Below are 19,925 nucleotides of genomic sequence, written 5' to 3' on the forward strand. Positions count from 1 at the left end.
CTTCAGCCCCTCCCCCCTTCAGAGGGGAAGAAATGAATCTTTCACCTGCCACACGTCAGCTCGAGAAGTCAAGCAGCACCCAGGCCTCCCATCTCTTCCCCAAACAGCCCTCACCCCTCCGACACTGCACCAGGCCCTGTGCCTGGCACGGGGTGCCCAGGGATGAATCAACCCTAGTTCAGGGTCTGGTGGGACAATGAGACATGTGTGAATTATAACCCTGTGTGATTCATGCTGTGCTGACCATAGTAACCTACCTATGGAGACACAGAGGGCTCTACTATCACTCTCCTGGGGGCAGGGGAAGGGTGCTATCCTGGAAGACTCCAAAGAGGAGGTGACTTTTGAACTGGGCCTTGATGGTTGAATGGGAGTTTTCCCAGAGGAAAAGTAAGGGAAGGACATTCCAGAAAGAGGAAGGGGTCAGAACCTGGCCTGGTTGGGAAAGGAAAGGACATCCAGAGTAGTCAGCTGGGTATGTATAGATAGTGATGGCGGCAGGATGGGGCCAGAGTGTCCAGGGCTTGTAATGACAGGAGTTTGCCTGCTTCCTGTGGGGAAAGTGAAACCAGGAGCTGTTTTATAAACACAGGAGTGAGAGTCAAAGCTTGGCTCTGCAAAAATGCAGTAACAATTCATTTCCAGGGCTAGAGGTGCCTCAGAGCTCCAGAGAGCTTCAGTTCCCCCTGGGTCAGAGCCCTGCAGGAGGGGAGGAGAGGGTGTGAACGCCACCCCCACACCCTGGGAACCTCCCTCAGCAGAAGCCTGGTGAGGGGAGAGCCTGGGTCTGGAATGATTCCGGTGCCCCTCAGAGTTTGAGAACAGCCACACCCTTAGGCCACCACCCTCCTTGGTCCCCAGAGGAGAAAGTTCATCGTGGAAGTGGAGGGACAACATAAAAGGAGGGCTTGAGAGTAGGTTAGAGCTCACATCCCATCTCTCTGTTTGCCTGCTGGGTGACCTTGGGTAACGACTCACCTTCTCCAAGCCACCATTTCCTCAACCAGGAGAACGGGGATAGTGATGCCTGCATCACAGAGCTGCTGTGAGTAGTAATTTTTAAAACTGTAAAGGGCATAGTCCGTGCCAGGTACATAGCACAAGCTCTAAATGGTGACTTACGTCATGATTAAGAATAATTAATAATAATTTAAAATCCCCAGCACTTAGTGAAATGCCTGCAATGTGAAAGGCATTTGAGAACTGGTAACTCACTGTGGTACTCAGGGAGGGAAGATGCGCACACCTTGTCTGGCAGATAATGGGTTAATGGCATGCCAGCACCCGTCCTGCTGGATCTCCCAGGTGCCACTTTATTGCTTCAGCCCCCAAAGAGCCTCCTTCAGCATCTCCCTCCTTAGATATTTTTCCCAATTCAAGCCTTTTGTTAATAACAATGCACTGCATTTGTATAGAGCTTGTAACTTTCTTCTCATAGGGCATTCGGGTCTATTATCTCAATTTAGCTTCAAACTCTGCCTGTGAGGTCTGGAAAGGGTTTATTATCCTCCTTGGCAGCCAAGAGAGGCAGGCACTGAACAGAGTGGGGAGTAGGGAGCAGACAACAGAGCGTTGGAGTCACAGCCACATCCAAAACCTGGCTCCCCCATTTGCTAGTTGTGTGACATCAGGTAAGTGGCTTGACCTCTCTGAGCTCCCAGCTTAGAAGATTAGTGTAGAAACGTAAGGTATTTAGCACAGCACCAGTGTCGCTGGACTAACTAATCCAGAATTCGCCCTGGGCACAAAGTGAACCACACTGGCCTGGTCTTTGTCTTCAAGGCTTTCCCAGGTAGCTGCTGTGGACTGGGGGTCTTCTCACCTTTTCTCGGGATCTCATCTTCCCCATGTGTAAAGCAAGGACTTGGTCTTAAGCACCTTCAGAGATTCAGTTTGCAACTCTGCGGAAGGATTCTCCATGAAGCTTCTCTAGCCCGGGTCCCCGCTGAGGACACATCATTTTTAAGTGGCCTGATTTACGAAATGAAATTGACACAGATACATTACCTAAAGAGAGGTCACCCCATGACCACAAGGGTGCACAGCAAGGGAAGGCTTCAGAGAGGTGCATGATGGGAGCTGGGGCTCAGGCAGCTTGAGCTGGTCTTGCCCTGACCATCCTGATGGGGACAGGGCAGAGTGCCTAAGAGACTCAGGGTGTAGACTTGGAGGATGGGAAATCAAATCCCAGCCCTGCCCTTATGGCTGTGTGCCTTTGAGTGTGTGCCTCAAGTTTCTTCATCTGCAAAGTGGGCTGATGACACTGATGTCACGTTACTCTCCTGAGAAGCAGACAATGCACTTCAGGTGCCTGGCACCACTCACCTTGACAGAGCTGCCCCAAAAGGGAGCTTGGGTAGAGGAGGGGAAGGAAAGAGGACAGAAGGAGGGCTCTCCAACCTCTGGTGTCACAAGTGGAGTAACCACAGTCCAGGCAGGGGAACAATCTCCCAGTTCAGGGCATCTTCTGCTATGCCCAGCGCTGGACCTCCTGGGTTCTTGTCCAAGCATCTCCATCAGAACTGACCTTTTACTGGGCCCATTGACTGTTTTTATTAAGTAATCCTGACAACCTTGGGCAGTAGGTACCATCTCCAGGTTACAGCAAAGGAAACTGAGCTCAACAGTGGTAGCTGGCCAGGGGTCTCAGCTTGTGAGGAGTCCAGATTCAAACTCATGTCTATCTGACTCCTGAGCCCTTCCCTCTGCAGAGACCAGAAGGCAAGTTCTAGGGATGGAGGTTTTGACTGTGTTTCCCAGCTTCTGGTTACTTCCTGGCTGGAGGAATTTCAACTCTCAAAATGGAAAAGATTTGGAATTGATGGGCAGCTTCAGGCTCAGCTAGATCTAGGTGCTCAGTGAGGTCAGGGCTCATTCTGGTCTCTCCCTCTCTGAGCAATCCTCTCCTCCATGCCAACTTCCCTCTTAAACAGGCTCTCCCCAGGTTGTGGCAGAGATGGCCCGGGCAGCTCCCGGCTTCCATCTTGCTTAACAGTTTCAATTAGAGTCCCAGAATTAAGGCTTATTGGCTGGTGTGGGTCACAGAAAGCGGGGTGGGGGCAGGATTCCCCAGGGGAGAATGGAGTGGGTGGGGAGGGGTGGATGCAAGGCCAGAGAACCACCGGGAGATGGCAATTGTCTTTCTGATCACATCCAGCCAGCCGGGAGAAGGTAGGCTGGCCCAGTGGTTTGGTGTCAGTGGGTGCAGGAGTGTTCTTACAGGGGGCGGGGGTGGTGGGAGGAGGCTGGTGTTTACAAATTACAGGAAACACGGATGCACTGAGCTGTTTTCTTTCTGGGGGCAGAATTGCGGTCTGTAGGGCACCGGCAGAAGCTGCCGGGGGCTCCCTGTGGGTGCCACAAAGGATGAGGCCCTGTCTGCCCCCACTGCCGGCCTCCTTGGGCCTTCGGAAGATTTGCCTAGGCTGCCAGCTTTGCTGACAAGGCCTTGCTGCCACAGGCCACATTCAACCAGCCAGCACCGCCTGGGAATTCCCGGGGCCAGACTTCCTGGCTGCTCTAGGGGTGCCCGAGCTCTAAAAAGAGAGATAGTCCCCTCCCCCCCGCCAACAGCCAGCTAAGCCCGGAGAATTGGAGTCCACCGGTCGATAGATACCTTCATCAAACCCAAGGAAACCTGCTTCCAGCAGCCACTCCCGCTCTCGTACCCACGGCCACCCCTACGCTCCTGGGTCAGAAAAGACATTTAAAAACCAGCACACACCATTTCTACGCCTTTGGGAAATCAAATGGTACTTGTGAAATTTTTCATTTAAAATTTCAAAGAACCCATCTGAACAGCAGCATACACAAATGCAACAGAAGGAAGTAATATAGTTATCTGGACAGTGGAGACCCCGCATTGTCTCTGGTTTAATAGACAATTTAGAATGCTTTTCCAAACACTTGGAAATCTGGGCAGGATTGTCCACGGAACACGGTGCCCCACAGCAGGGGGTTCAAAACACACAGGGGTGATCTGTTGCCAACATCTACAACTCCCCCACAGGAAGTTCTCAGCCCTGGCTTGCATACCTCTAGTGACAAGGAACTCATTACCCTACAAGGTTGCTCCTTCCTTATTTCAGCCGCTCTCACTGCTACAAAGTCCTCCATGGGGAACTGGAATCTGCTCCCTGGGGATTTCCCATCCCCCTGAACAGGGCTCTGCCCTCTGCCTAGGAGAGGGCTCTTTAAGAGCCAAGGTCAGCATTCCACCTTGAGTCACAACATGAGCAACCAATCTCCAACTCCCTAGCAGCTCCTCTGTGTTCCCTTGGCCAGGGTACACCTGGAAGTCTCAGCTACTGCACGTAAGAGGAGACCCCTCCCCCCCGGATGCTGCCCAAGGAGGCCCCCCCCCGACTGCTGTGCCCCAGAGAATGCGTGTGCTTGTGTCTGTGTGTGTGCACACTTGCACGCACAGGTGAACATGTGCGTGTGTGTACACATCCTAGCCGAGCCTCCTTGTCTCCACCACTCTCCGACATGGGGTTGATGGCCCCAACTCACTCATCTGACCTGTAAGAGCAGCGCTGGGTGGTCTGGATGAAGGCAGGGCCTTCTCCTCCTTATCATCTTCCCCTGACTTGGGGGCGGGGAGGGGCTCTGACCCCAGTGTAGTCCATTTACTCCCCCTAGGACCCTGGAACTCAGCATTGTTCTGTCTATTTTTCAGATGAAGACACAGCAGCTCAGAGAGGTGGAGGGGTATGCCCAGGGTCACACAGCCATCCAGTGACCGAGCTGGGATTTTAACCCAGGCGGCCTGACACCAAACCGCAGCATTCCCATGCCACTGGCTGGAATTCCAGTGGGAGGGTGGGAGATGGGAACCTCTCGGTCAGCAAACAGTTGCCAACCTGCTTTAGGCCAGGCCCTGGGGGAGGCTCTTGGGTTGTGACACCCAGGCTTGTCCTGGAAGAATTCTTCATCTGTTTGGGGAGGTCAGCCTCAGCAAGCAAACTGACATCAAAATACTGCCAGCATGGGGACCGTGTGTAAGGCAGTGGAACACAGTCTCTCTGTGGCGCTGACGCCACCCTCTCTGCTCTACAGTGGTGGGGGGTGGGGAGGAGACATGACGTGGGGGTGGGGACAGAAGAGCAGGGGAGCATCAGTGGGCCTGGAGGGACGGGGGGTTTGACAGAAAGGCCAAGGCCCAACGCGGAGCTACAGGAGGGGAAAGAGTTTTCCCAGAGGGCTAGTGGCCTGGCCACGGCCACTGAGGCCCTAGACTGGGATGAACGTTACAGCGGATCTTTCCCTCCCTTCTCCCGGGCAGAACCTCTTTGACAGCATCAAGAGCGAGCCCTTCTCCATCCCCGAGGATGACGGCAATGACCTCACTCATACCTTCTTCAACCCTGACCGCGAGGGCTGGCTGCTCAAGCTGGGTGAGACCCGCACTCATGCGCACACGCGCGAACGTGCCTGCACACCAGCACACGGCTGACCCATGCACACACTTGATGTGCAGCCTCTGGGGGGGAATCGGGTCGTCCCAGGTCTCCTGACTCCCAGCACAGCATCCTTCCATCTGTCTGTCCCGGGAATGAGGGGACAGATGGGGAGGGGAACGATGAGCAGGAAGAGGGGACCAGAAGCTGACAGAGTCATAGATAAACACTTCAACCGCAGATCTGTCTTTCTTCCTGGAGTGATGCTGAGGAAACCCAGGCCCAGTGACGTTAGGGCCCCTGCCCAAGGCCACACAGCCAGCCAGTGGCTGATTTTGGTGGGCAGAGGGTTGGGTGTCCCTGAAAGATGGGGGAGGGAGTGTGACAGGATGTGGCTCAGGGAGCTTCCCCTCAACATGATAGGGCGCAGGGAGGGCCTCTGGCCTTCAGAGAGGGGCTGGGGTGGCATATAAAACGCACAGCACAGTACCAGGCAGGGAGGAGGCCAAGGGATGAAATGAGGGGTGAGGGCAGCAGGGAAGTGCCGGGAGAGGCCAGCCTGCGCCGGGGCCTGATCATGGAGCAGCCTTGAATGCCGGGTCAGGCAGCTCAGGGGAAGCCTAGGGGTAATGGGAGCCGCTGGGTTTTTCGGTGGGGAAGGGATGGATACAAAGGAAGGTGTGGCAGGTGGGGGATGAGGGGCCTCGGGCGGGAGCCCAGGGGAGAGTGCCCAAGGCCCTGCTTTTCCATGGAGGGAAGTGTCAGTGGCCCAGGGAGGAGGGCTGACTGACTCCACCACGGACCTCTTGCAGGGGGCCGCGTGAAGACGTGGAAACGGCGCTGGTTCATCCTGACGGACAGCTGCCTCTACTACTTTGAGTTCACCACTGTGAGTCTGACGCTGCCCTGCCCCTCCCTCAGCCCCCTTCCAGACTCCCACTAAGCAGTCGATTAACAGAGCTTGGGACCCCTTTGAGATCATTCAATCTTTCTCCACACCCATTTTACAGATGGGGCAAACTGAGCTACAAAGGAGAGGGGCTGGGCCATGGTCCAAGGCAGAGCCAAGGCTTAAAGTTGGGCTTCCTAACTCCCAGCCAGGGTTCTTCACATGCTGCTCCCTCTACCCCTCCAGGGCTGGAAAGAGTCTGGGGAGGTGGGCACACTCATCTTGGGGTCTGGGGAGCCCCCAAGGTCACTCCATTTGCTGATCCTAACCTTCCCTCCCATTCCCCTGCAGGACAAGGAGCCACGGGGAATCATACCCCTTGAGAACCTTTCAGTGCAGAAGGTGGACGACCCCAAGAAGCCAGTAGGTGTCAGGGTGGAGGCCTGAGGCCGGAGCAGCTGGGGAAATTTCCGAAACAGGGTGGGAGGAGAAGGCGGCTGGGATGGGCGCTCGGGGAGGCTAGGCTGTGCCCATCACACCTTCTGGGAGGCTCAGGGTTGCCCCAGTCTCCCTCCTGGGGGTGGGGACCCCGGGGGCAGGTCAATGGCATCAAGAGAATATGGTCTCACTGTCTCTCAGAGCCTGCCTCTGACACTGGTGCAGGAACCTTCAGTAAGTCCCTGCGCCTTTCTGAGCCTCAGTTTCCCCTTCTGTCAACTGGGGATTTTAAGAAGAATCATGAATTTAGATGGAGCCTGGCACACCGAAAGTTCTCAGCATGAGGAGCTGCAGCTCCTGCCCCTCGGCCCCTCACAGGAAGGCCTGGGGGTCGAGTGTGTCCTGCTACTTGTCCAAGCACTGGTCTTACCCAAGTGTCTAGTCCTCTCTGAGCCTCGCGGAGAGCCCGGTACAGCTGCCCTCCTCCCGCCCCTGCCCTGCCCTCACCTGGCTGCTTCCCCACAGTTCTGCCTGGAGCTCTACAACCCCAGCTCCCGGGGCCAGAAAATAAAGGCCTGCAAGACAGACGGCGACGGCAAAGTGGTGGAGGGCAAGCATGAGTCTTACCGGATCTCGGCCTCCAGTGCCGAGGAGCGGGACCAATGGATCGAGGCCATACGGTAACGGGTGGCAGGGCCGGTGGGGATGGGTCTCCTGTCACCTTCCAGAAGCTCCTGCTTCTCTCAGGACCATGTTTCCTAGTCTGTAAAGGGGGCTAACTCCAGAATCTCCCTCCTGTTTCTGGCATGTAAATCCCTTCCCCCCATATGCTGTGAGCATCCCCTCCGGGCCGGCTCAGTGCCAGGCTCCCGGGACACAGGAGAACAAGGCACCAACTTCACGGGAGATGTTGCGTGTCAAGCTCTTTGCCCAGCGTCTGGCTTTTAGTAAGTGCTCGTGAATGGTGCTCTTGTTAGCATCAGGATCCAAAGTAGCCCTGAAGAACTGGTGGAGTTGGAGGGAAGGGCTTTCTAGGTGGAAGGAGCAGTGTAGGCAAAGACCAGAGGCAGGTCAGTGTGTGGCCCACCTGGACAGCACCCCAGAGTCCTGGGTGGCCGGTGCTGGGCAGCGTGCGGCTGGGCAGTGCCGGGCAGTGCAGGGGCCTGGCTGTGCAGTGTCGGGGCTGAGCAGCGGGAGATGAGGCTGCAGAGGATGGCAGGCCTTGGTGGCCGTGGCAGTGCGCTTGCATTTCTCCTGGGGGCACCGGGGAGCCACTGAAAGGTAAACAGAGAAGGGGTGTGGCCAGGTGAGAAAGGTCACAGTACAGGGGCTGGTTCTGAGGTGCCAAGGTAGGCAGTGGAGGGACAGGTGGAGGGGGGCCAGGTGAGGGGCAGGGTGACAACCTTGACTCTGAGACAGTGGGGAGACGTGGGTGACAGTGGGTCCTGCTGGCCAAAGAAGACACGGGAGTGGTCGATGGGCTGGGGGCCGTGTCCCAGGAACTTACAGGGTCTCTTCCCTGGGAGACCCACGCTCCTGTTACAATCCCTGGGAGATGGGTGCCCCTTGTCAGCCCGCCCAGCCCTGAAATCTTTGCACCTGCTCTATTCCAGAGCCAGCATCACCCGCGTCCCCTTCTACGACCTGGTCTCTGCTCGGAAGAAGAAGATTGCCAGCAAGCAGTGAGATTCTGGGAGGTAGTGCCAGGCGTCCTGGGAGCCGCATGACGTATGGTCCCTGGAGATGTACCGCCCACCCCAGGGCACCCTTTTTCTGGCCGCAGACATCCTCCTTCTCCCCCTTTACTCGGCGCTGACAGGAGAGAGAGGCTGGGCTCAGGAGGATGGGTCAGAACCACTGAGGGCTCACAGCCCAACCACAAGGCCCAGGGCCCTGGGCACCCAGGAAAGGCTCCGCCTCCACCCCAAGCCCATCGCAGTAAGGGGTAAGGAAAGCAGCAGAAAGAAACCGGCCAATCCGGCACGCCGTCCTCTCTCTGGGCCTCCATTTCCTCTTCTGTCACATGTCTCCTCACACTCTGAAATGCTGCCAGCCCTCAAAGCAGCAGGGGCCTGAGTGCTTCCAACCGTCCCCCCAGGGCGATGCCTCCTTCTCCTCAGGGGATTTCTCGGCCGGCCCCTCCCCCATCCTCAGCTGGGGCTTGGCCCTCCCTGCCCAAGCGACACACGTACGCATCTCAGGACCCACAGACAGGACCTCTGGGAGACCCCAAGAGCACTGGACCAGGAGCCCAGATGCCACAGACTCAGTCCCAGCTCTGTCTCCAACTTGCTGTGTGCCCTCTGCCAAGTCACACTCCTTCTCTGGTGCCTAGAAAACTGCGGTGTTTGGATAGGAATGTCTTGGCCCTCTGCTCTGTGCCCCCCACCCCCCAACCTCCAACCTGCCGGAGATGGCTCAGTGCAGGTCCCAGCAGTGCGTGAACTGGCCACCTCCCTCCTCTCAGACTGCTTCGTCTCGGTAGAAGGCCAGGATTGCACTCCATCTCCCAAGGAGCTTCTGGCTGATGTCTGCACTTGTTTAAAGAGCTGGGAGAGGGGCTCTGGACTGAAATCTGCTGGGTTGACAAGAGCAGAGTGGCTCCATCCTCAAGGATGTCCACTTTAGAGGAGAGGCAGGTGGGACTCTTCAAAAAAATGGCAGAGAGCATCCCAGACAGATGTACTCAAGCAGGACTGGTGGTACAACCAAGAAGCCAAGAAGAGAGTTTTGTGAGCTGTGGTTACCAGGAGGGCTGCCTGGAGGCAGCAGCCACACAAGTGAGTGACCCAGAAGCTTGGAACAGAGTCTCAGCTACAGCTTCCCTGCTGGACCACTGACCAGGGATACTGTGGTGGTGAGCAGCTGCCCCAGCTGGGTCCCAGCATCGTGAGACCCTCTGCAGTAGCACCACCAAGAGCGGAGCTGACTTCCCAGCCTACAGGCAGGGGCAGCTCTGTCTCCTGGGAGGGCCCGGCCTGAAGGAGGATTCCACAAACAGGTTTCTTCTCAGTTGTGCTTCTCACCCCCTGGCACAGGCCCTGGGGGAGCCCCTGGAGGGAAGTTCCCTGGCAGGTATACAGGATATGAGGTTACCTCTGCCCCACTGCCAGCCTGTGTGGGTGAGCTGGAGCAAGGTGGATTCCCCAGGGGAGGAAAGGCAACTTCTCTGCCTCCACCCCCACACACATATGCATGCCCTCCATGGGGTCAGGATAGAGTAGCTGCCTTGCGAGTGGTGAGACCCCTGTCTCTGCAGGTGTGCAAGTATCTGGTGATGACATTGCACTGAGGAGGATCTGGTTGGGTGTCTGCAGGAGGAAGACTGACAGGACCTTTGAGGTCTTCCCCAGACCCCTCGTCAGCCTGGGAGCTGAGCGCCACTTCTGCTGCCTCATTTGGCCCCTGAAGGAGCAGCCAGGGGGCATGGGCTCTGAAGTCCTCTCCTGCCACTGGAATACATTGGCTGTATGATCTTAATCCAGTCCCTTCCCCTCTCTGGTCCTCAGCTTCCTCCCCCATCTTTGAGAGGGTGGAATGAGGGATTTTCGGGGCATGAGTGGCTGTTCTGGGAATTATTCAGAATCAAGAATAAAGCTCATGATTCAACTCATGATTGGGGCCCTGTCCTCTCTGTGAGCACATCTGCCCTCCTTGACCCTACCCTGGCCCTTCACCTTCATCCCTCTCCCAGTTGGAGGACAGGAGGGCCAGACAGGGAGGAGTGGGCACTCAGAGGGCCCCGGACCCTCACCTCCGGGCATGGGGGCCACTGTGCTGGACAGACATTCCCGGGCACTAGATTTGCTTCAGGGATCCCTCGAAGCAGGGGCAGGGATGCATTTGTTCTGCCAGGGCCAGGGAAACACAAAAGAACTTCCAGATAGGTAGCACTGTCTAAAGAGAAAAAGAATTGCTGCTCAGGAGACAGGTAATGAGCTCCCTGTCTGGGAGGGATGCAAGTATCAATTAGGTCCAATGATCACTTGAGGTGTTACAGAGGGGCTTGCATTTGGTCGTCTTCATTTATTTGTACTTTTTGCACTATTTATGAAGTACCTACAGTACAGGCATGGTGGAACAAGACAGAATCCCTGCCCACATAGGGCTTACGTTCTGGTGGTCCTGAAGTCTAGGACTCCAGAAAGCGCCGTCAGATGTGTAGAGCACTGAGGTGGCCCCCACACCCTAACCCAGCCCCCTGCCTGAAATTCCACCATTGAATCACTCTGTTCTACTACGCAGACAGACTGGAGACAGGACTTTGACGACTTTAAAGCACTGAACTGATTGACTTCTCCAGACATACTTTCATTTGACCCGGACTTATAGAGCACCTGCTATATTCCAGGCTCCACACACAGAACCAGGGATCCAAAGATGATCAAAGTAAAGCCCTTGCCCTCAAAGGGAGCTTAAATCTGTTGGGGAAGACAGGTGCAAACATGCAGTGACAGCCCCAGCCGACCCATGCTGTTATATAGCGGAACACACAGGCCACTGGAGGGTTGGGCTGGGTTGGGCAGAGGCACAACCCTGGGGGGCTTCTCGGAGGAGCTGTGCTTGAGTGTTGGCAGCCAGGTGAAGAAAAGGACACACACCTGCAGTGAGGGCACCTGATGCCTGCTCCCCCCACCATCACACACACACTGACTGTGAACTCGCCACAGGCTGGACAGTCACTGCTCAGTGCCTGGCACACAGGAGGTACACAATACCTCTTGGCTAGACTAAAGGCAACTGAAAAGGCCCTCTGGGCTCAGTATCAACAGGTGTAAATGTCTGAAGGCACAAGGCGTTGTGCCAAAAATTATGCTGGTAGGTAGTGGCGGCTCGGCTGCAGAGGTGGGCAGAGCCACGTCGCAATCTGGGAACGCAGGGTGATCCGGCTCTGACTTGCCGGCCCAGGCCCCCCTGCTCCTCCCGAGGGTGGCCTCTGCCCACCTTCCCACCCTTCCACCACTCCTCACTCTGGGCAGCAGGGGGCTCCCACCAGCCGTGGATGAGAGGTTCTACTACGCAGCCAGCCTGGAGACAGGACCGGCTGCCCTTGCAGGGATGAGGCCTCTGCCCAGAGTACAGCCTTGGCCCTGCCATCCTGGAGAGGGATGCTCCTAGTCAACTAGGACCTTCGGGTTTGAACAGCCCAACAGAGACCGACGGGAACAGATGAGCACGGGCGTCCCCTCTCCCCTCATGCCGGGCACAGTCGCCCCGCTCAGCCTAGGAGTCAGGATACTCTAGCTCTGGCATTCTGGCTATGGGATCCTAAACTAGTAGCTAACCCTCTCTAGATGTGACCTTCCTCCCTGAAGGGTTCATACAGGTGAGCCCCAGGACTTCCCTGTGGATTCCCAGACATGGGTACAATGCAGCCCCCTGCCTGGGGTGAATTGAGAGTATTGTGTGTGGCAGGGGTGGGTGGCAAGTGAAAAGGTGCCATAAAAGCCGCTTACCATAATAGGCCACAGGGGGCAGTAGCAGAGCCACCCAAGGCCCAATTTTACTGTCTTTTTTCTAAGTTGAAGTATAGTTGATTTACAATGTTTCAGGTAAACAGCAAAGTGATTACCCTGTGTCTTAAGCAAGTTTCCTAAGCATTCTGAGCCTCAGAAAACATATATATATGTTTTCATGGAAATACAAAACCAGCTAGGCCATTGGAGGAGGAAAGATTCATGAAGGGCTGGAGGGGTCGAAGATCTGAGAAGGCTTACTGGAAGAGGTGTTCATGAAAGCTAAGTGGAGGCCTGGCTCCTCTAGCCAGGAGGAGCCAACACAAGGCTGTGTGACAAGACAATGTATTTCTGGGAATCCCTTGAACTCCCAAAAGAAGCCTCAGTGAGCCAAGAGGATGAAAGATTGAGGGGGACTGGACCCTGGCAGGGGCTGAACTGTATGCACAATGCTGTCATCTTTTGCGTCTCTGAGGCCATTGTGCCCCTTGTCATGAAGCTCTGCCTAGGGATCCAGTAACGGGGCTGCTGAACAATGCCATTGCAAAACAAGGGCTTGGCACAGGATGCCCTGGGATGGAGTAGGAGAGGGCAAGGATGACCCCTTCAGCACCTGGGGAGTAGGAGCACCCCTGAGCTGGCTCTGGGCCCCTGCACCCAGATGCCTGGGGGCAGAAGATGGGGGGCAGGCAGCCAGGAGTCGAGCAGCACGTGTGAGAGACCTAGAGAAATTGATTTATTAGAGACTATGAAAGGAGCTAAATATGTTTGCCAGCTCAGCGATGACTCAGGCATTCCCCGGGGGTCCACAAAGTGTGAGCATCAAAGAATCAAAGACAGGCCTCCTGCCTGGGCTCTGCCAGCCTGGAGTCGCCCTTCCGCAATAGGAGGACCACTCCCAGTGTCCTGAGAACCTGGTCCTCAGGGGGAAAGTGGAGACCCAACCACTCCAGCACGTATCTCCTGCCTTGATCCCAGATCACCCCAGAATGTCTGAAGAGCAAAGCCTCAGAATGAGACACATCTCAGTCACAGTCCTGGCCTGGCCCCAGATTGTTGTGTGATCTTGGACAAGTGGCTAACCCTCTCTGGACCCACATTCTCCAGGGAGGACAGATTCCCACTGAGTCAAGGTCCTTCCTCCCCCTCCCTGTCTGGCAGTGTCGTTCCTACCCGATTTGGCTTCTTCCAGACAGCCATGAGCACAGCCTCCTCTGCCTAAAATCCACCAACTTCCCTCCAGGAGAAAAGCCAGATTCCATGGGGCCTCATTTCAGAAGAACACACTCTTCTAGTACCGGGTTCCAGAATGGCTCTGGGCTCTGGGAGAAACAAGAATGAATTAGAGTCAGAGGCTGTAGGCAGGGCAGACAGAGGAGGGAGAAATGGCCTCCTCATGGGGCAGAGGGCTGGGGGCTGCAGTAAGGGTGTGGAAAGGGGGCCTGCAGGGCATGGGAGGACCAAAGGAAGAGGGGCTCTAGGGGGAGAGCAAGGACATCTGCCAGGCAGTGGGGGGACATTCCTGATGTGACGGACTCCACAGGGAAATGCAGAGCCTTGCACAGCAGTGTGGCACAGCTGGAAATCAGTGAACTGTTCATTGGGCATAGAGGGGGACCTGTGCCCGGAACATCATTACGTGGAAACTGAGCCCAGGCTGACCAGAGAACAGTGAGTCTATCTGGATGGCACCAGGAGTTGGGGAGGGGGCTGCAGCAGGAGACACGTGGGGCTGGAGGCTGTTTGCAGGTGGTCCCACTGGCTGCTGGTGGGGATGGAGTGGGGAGGCACATGGAGGCACAGGGGGCAGGAGGAAATGGGTAAGGGGCGGGACAGGGGCTGGACATGGCTACGAGGAGGAGGAAGAGGGGATGGGCTTGATGGGCCCCAAAGGTTAAGGCTTGTGGGAAAGTGAGAGCAGCCCCCCAGTGGCTCAGCACAGGCAGGTGGGAGTGAAGATTTGGGGGGAGAGGGCCAATGAATGAGGTCACACTGAGCAGGGGGCCCTGTAGGACCTCCAGATGGAGAACCTCAGGACACAGATTCAGGCCTGGGGTTCAGAACAAAGTCCTCCCACCTCCCCCTTCTGTCCTCAGCTTGCTGGTGCCCCAAGCCCGGGCTCATCCAGTCCTGGGCAACCTATATTGACAAGCACGTGGGCTGCCTGCAGATCTGGGTTCAAAATCCAGCTCCCTCATGCCCAGCTGTGTGGCTCTGGACTGGATACCCCACAGTCTCTGGACCTCATTTTTTCAACTCAAAGCTGCGGGTAGCAACTCCTACAGCTGGAGGCCAGGCGCTCCCCACCAGCAGTCATGGTCCCCAGAGTCTCCAGGATGATCTGATGAGATCCAGGCCCAGCCACGTGGCACTGGATGGGAGTTTGTCACCAAAGAAGCCCAGGGGTCGACTCAAACCTTAGGACAGCCCCAGAGCAGGAGGAAATTTCTATGGGTCACGGATTTCCCTGTCCCTCCCAAGCCCACCTGTGCAAGGCAGGGGCAGAGGCCTCTGCCACCTTTGCCCCCAAGGTGGTTTTTATGGAGGTCTCCCTTTATATTCTCCTGTGAGTTTTTAGCAGCAAATGACCCTCAAACCCAGCCCACAAAGATCCAATGCTCCAGATTGGACCCAGACACCCCTGCCCCCCACCATCACCACCACCATGCCCAGTATCAGAATGTCATGACCAAGCCTGTCAATAGCGGAGCACCAACGTGCCAGCACGTCCTCTGCCGACGTGCTGCCTTCCAACCTCCCAACCCTCTCCAAAGTAGGCACTATTATCCCCACTTCACAGATAAGGGACCTGTGGTCACAGGACCACATGGCCACATGGCTAGAAGGATCTGAGCCAGCATGGAACCAAAGCCATCTGACTCGAGGCCTCTGTAGGCTTAGGGTAGCCACAGAATCATCCCTTCTGAGGGGCTCGAATGCTGGATTAGAGGGGATGCTGGGACAACAGGAGCAACCAGGTCTTCCCCAGGATGCCAAGACCTATGGTCGCCCTAGATATTGGACAGATCTACAAGAGGCCAGCAAGGAAGTGAGGACACTAGGTGGTCCTGTGGGCTGGAAGGGATGTGACCCATGGTTGCTTAATCACGGAGAAGTGAAGGGCAGCTATTTTATCCAGAGCAGGCAGGGCTCCAAGCTTCTACCACTGCCCAATTCCAATGAATGCCTCCCCTTTATGAGTCTCCCCAAGTCCTTCCCCAAAGGGGTGTCGTGTGGACTGATCACAAATGCATCCACACACCCTCCACATATTAGCTGCTACTACTGTATGATACTAGGGTCTTTCCTGCAAGACTGAGAGCAAGGGCTCTGCACAGAAACACCACAGGTGCCAGGGGCTTCCCATCCCATCCTTCCAGGACCAGCTGAAGCCCTCCTCCTGCAGAAAGTCCTCCCTGACCACACCAGCCTTTAGGGCTCCACCAAGACTCCCAGAGGTTTCAGAAATCAGGTGTGCTGGCCCCAGAACTGACAAAAGACATTCAGCATCTACTTCTGTCCCAATCTTAAGCATTCACAGTTTTGGCTTTTGAAGAGCTAGCTTTGTGGTCCAGGGGCACCAGGCTTAAGGGAGGGTGTAAGATTTGATTCTGCTGCTGGACTCCAAGACCCACAAGCCCTATCTTTCCCCATCTCTCTGCTCTCTGCCTCAGCTTATTAAAATCATCCTTCCCCTTCTTCATGATGAAACCAAGGCTTACAGATGTAAAGGGACATGTCCATAGGAGTCACCCACCACAGAGACTCCATGAGGAAGACAGAAGCAGAAGGTACCAGCATTTATTGAGCATTCTTCATCTCATCTGATCCTCTCGGTAGCTCACAAAGTGGACAGAATTATTCCCATTTAACAGAAGAGAATGTGGAAGCTCAGTGAGTTTGTGACTTGCCCAGAATTACCTGCCAGGGAGCAGCATCTGATCAACTTGTTTCCATTGAGTTGCTGAGGTCAGGAGGATCCAGGAATCTGCAAGGAGTTTCCAGCAGAAATGGAGGATTGACTCCATGACCTTTACAGTCCCCGTGATCTTTTGAAACTAAAGCTTAACTCTCTTCTCTTCTTGTCTCCTTCAAAAGATTTTCACTTAATAAATAAGAGCCCAGAAAGGACCCAGTTTTGACCCAAAGAAATTATTTTTTTAAGAAAATGTCCCCTATCAAAAAATAATAAAACATGCTCATGGTAGAACATTGGAAAATACAGTGATGAAGAAAAAAAAAACAAACTTAGATCAAGAATTCTTCTACCTGGTATCATAAACATTTCAGATTATTTCCAGCATACCTGTATGCTTTATGTGTTACTTCTCTGTAATGCTTCTACTGCATAGACAAGTTTCTAACAAGTCCTTAACACCATGGAATCAATATTTCCACGTATGTACCAGTCAGCACAGGGTAGGTTATGCTGTGGTAACAAATAACCCCCCAAATCTCAGTGGCTCACACACAAGGGTTTATGCCTTGCTCACAGCCTATGTTCATTTGGGGCAGGGCAGAGGCTTCTGCTTATCAGTCACTCAAGGACTCACACTGGGGAGGTGCCATCCTGACATAGATCATCAGGAGCACTGTCTGGGCATGATATATAACTTCTGCTTACATTTCATTGGCCAAAGCAAGTCACATGACCATCTAACTCCAAGGAGCCAGAGAATTACACTCCTATCACCTGCCTATCAAGAAGGGAGAAGGGAAATACTAGGGCTGCAGCAGTAATGCCAATTATAACTAGAGTGAGCAATTGTCCTCATTTGTCAGGACTGAGGGGTTTCCTGGAATGCAGGACTCTCGGAGCTAAAGCTGAGAAAGCCCAGGGCAAACCAGGACAACTTGTTCACCCTCCCTGTACCATTTTGTATATTCTTCACAAACTCCTTTCTCAATGACTGCACAACAGTCTATCCAGCAGATGAGTCATGGCTTTTCTCCCTAATCCCCTATTGTTGGAGACTCAGATTGTTCCCAGTTTTACACGTTTATAAATCCACTATCTTAATAGCTCCATGAATAAAACCTGGCCCACATGGCTTCTCAGAAGTGTAATTACTGGCCATTTTGCAGCCTCAGAATAGTCCCTTCGTATTTCAGAAGAGTTGGGACAACAGGACTTCTTCAGCATGAGCAAGGCCCACTTCTGAACACTCCCCTGGAGCCCTGAGCAATCATTCTCCAATCTTAGCTGCAGAATCCCCTTCAGGGCTTGTTAAAACAGACTGCTGGGCCCCACCCCCAGAGTTTCAAATTCAAGGGGCTGGAGGTGGGCCCAAGAATTTGTGTTTCCAACAAGTTCTCAGGTGAAGTTGACACTCCGGGTCAGGATCACATTTTGAGAACCACTGGCCTAGGAGTCAAACACCCCTGCTTTGAAATCTGACAAGCCATTCTGCTCAGCTCCTCACCGGCTGTGGAACCTTGGGCAAATTGTGTAACTGACCTCTCTTGGCCTCAGTTTCCTCATCTGTGAACTGGAGCCATTGTGAGGATGAGCACAGCTCCCATTTGGAGAGCTCTTAAAAGCGTGTCACAAGAGCTCAGTTACAGATCGAGTTATTCAGCAGTAGATTAAATAACTTCATGTTTTAAAATATTTGTTAATTTGAATAGAATTGCATTTATTAAAGTTTTCCTGCCTTTTATGTCTTTAAGTGGGAATGAATTTTTTTTTTCCATGTGGTGGTAAAGCATTTCTGTTTCCCTTTCAGTGTGAATCGTCAGCTCCTGCCCTTTGCCCACGTACTGGCAGATTTTCTCTGTCTTTCCTCATGGTCTGCCGGAGCCTATTACAGAGCAAAGATAACAGACCCCATGGCTGATCTTGTTTGCTACAAAAAATTTCCAAGGTTGCTACTTGCCTTTCTACTGAGATCATTTTTCTGGTCATTTTACAGAGTGGCCAAATCCATCTGACTTTTCCATTTTTATTTCCTCTATCACTTTTAAGCTGAGATTGTCTCCCTTCTCCAGAATGTAAAAAATATAAAGGAATTGGATTTCGAATGATGAAATTTTATGCACTCTGACAGTTGAGAGTGGGGGGTGGGGAGGATACCTTCCTGGCTTACCTCAAACCCTCTCTGGTCAGAGTACAGGGCATATTCAGGAAGGAACCCAGGGCCTCTCCGCACTAGCCATCACTCTACACCCTCAGCTCTGTCCCAGACACAGCCATGTTGTCTGTCTCCTATCTTCAGAGACCCCCCCCCCCACTCCAGGGAGGCAGGGGCCATTCAGGGATGGATGGGGCCGCTGGAAATTCAAGTGGTCCATCTGTCAGCTGGAGACATGAAGACCAAAGGTGTAAGAACTGGCCAAAGGCCTTAGACAGTCTCCTGTTCAGATCTCTCAAGTGTTTGCCCTGTGAGCTTCACCTGAGTCTCTATTCTCTCATCTATAGAATGGGAGTGATAATGCCCACATCAGCGGAAAATCTTAAATAGATCACCAGAGGGCTTAACCCATGCAACGTAAGTGTTGGGGGCTCGATAAATGGGTTTTGTGGTTATGCCCAATTCTGTTCCCAAGGCAAGGGGTGGGATGTGAGTCCACAGACCTTCCCTCTGTTTGGACTGAAAATACCCAGCCCCGTGGGCCCCAAGTGCCCAGGTCTCAGCGGAAATGGACCTCAGCGCCTCAAAACTCTCGCACGTACAGGCTACCGAATGCGACCCCAGAGACCCTCCAGCTGCAGCTCAGCCCATCAGCCCTGCGCGGGCAGGCAGCCCCCGGGCTCCGTGGCTCGGATAGGCCGCCTGGTGCCGGGAGCGCCGGGGGTGCTGCGCGCGCAGACGAGCCGCCTGCGCCTCCCAGCTCCCGCGCCACCGGGCGTGCTGTTGGGGCCCGATTTCCATAATAATCAGCCGCAGATCTTCCGAAAAGGCCAGGAGCTGCCGCCGCCGCCCACCGGGGAAGCTCCGGCGGGCAGGCGCCACCCCCCCTCCCCGACCACCCCCGCCGCCCCGGAGGGAGCCTCATTTTTTAAAGCTTTCGAGAAACCGTGGGCGCGGGAGGCAGCTGGGAGACACCCGGGACGTCGCTCTGGCCATCAATTCGGTGGGTAGGAGGGTGGGAAGCGGGGGATCGGGGAGAGGCCTCAGCGCGGGTGTAGACCAGGCTCAGGAGCAGAGGGGCGAAAACCAAGCAGCCAAGGGAAGAGGCACGCCTCCGAGTAGGTTCTCGCTGCAGCCTCCTAGCGCCCCAGAGAGTGGATTCCCTGCTAAACCCCACTTTACAGACGGCGAAACTGAGGCCCAGAGAGGTTTCACTTCTTCCCAGCTAATGAGTGGCTGGGGAGGGACACCTTTCTGGGCTGATAGGTCCAGAGCTCATGACCTACCTCACTGCATCCTCCCCAAAGCGGGCAGCCTGGGAGCAGGGTGTGTGTGTGTGTGTGTGCACCCCAAGATGACCCCACCGGGGTGGAAGACCGAGCAGAGCCCACAGGAAGGAGGCGGAGGTTGTGCACAGCACCCGGAGCTGATCTGATCTAGAAATCCACACGCTTGCAGAACCAAGTTCAAAACCCAGCTCTACCACCTGCCAAGCAGGGAATAAGCAAACTACAGTCCACAGGCCAAATCCTGTCCACCAACCTGCCAAGAACTAAGCAAGATTTTTAAATTTTTTAATATTAAAAACAAGCAGAAGAAAAATAATATTTCCTGACATGTGAAAATTATATGAAATCCAAATTTCAGTATATAGTTTTATTAGAACACAGCT

The 19,925-nt window shown here is 54.5% G+C and overlaps 1 protein-coding gene across 2 annotated transcripts in view; it reads left to right on the forward strand.

Annotated features, from left to right (window-relative positions):
- The window catches only part of CYTH4 (cytohesin 4), a 29,627-nt gene extending 19,297 nt beyond the window's left edge, over positions 1-10,330 (forward strand). Inside the window, exons 9-14 of one of the 2 annotated variants that reach the window (XR_012078650.1) lie at positions 5,285-5,396; positions 6,212-6,288; positions 6,640-6,711; positions 7,252-7,406; positions 8,340-9,583; positions 9,986-10,330. Coding sequence is in view for 1 of the 2 variants with exons in the window: in XM_006207052.4 (XP_006207114.1) it covers positions 5,285-5,396; positions 6,212-6,288; positions 6,640-6,711; positions 7,252-7,406; positions 8,340-8,412 (489 nt within the window). In the remaining variant the exon portion in view is untranslated. Of the gene's footprint in view, positions 1-5,284; positions 5,397-6,211; positions 6,289-6,639; positions 6,712-7,251; positions 7,407-8,339 lie in introns of both variants that reach the window. The other variant, XM_006207052.4, reaches the window with a different exon arrangement.
- Positions 10,331-19,925: the final 9,595 nt, after the last annotated feature.

Source organism: Vicugna pacos, chromosome 12 (assembly GCF_048564905.1).
Source record: "Vicugna pacos chromosome 12, VicPac4, whole genome shotgun sequence".
NCBI classification, from domain to species: Eukaryota; Metazoa; Chordata; class Mammalia; order Artiodactyla; family Camelidae; genus Vicugna; species Vicugna pacos.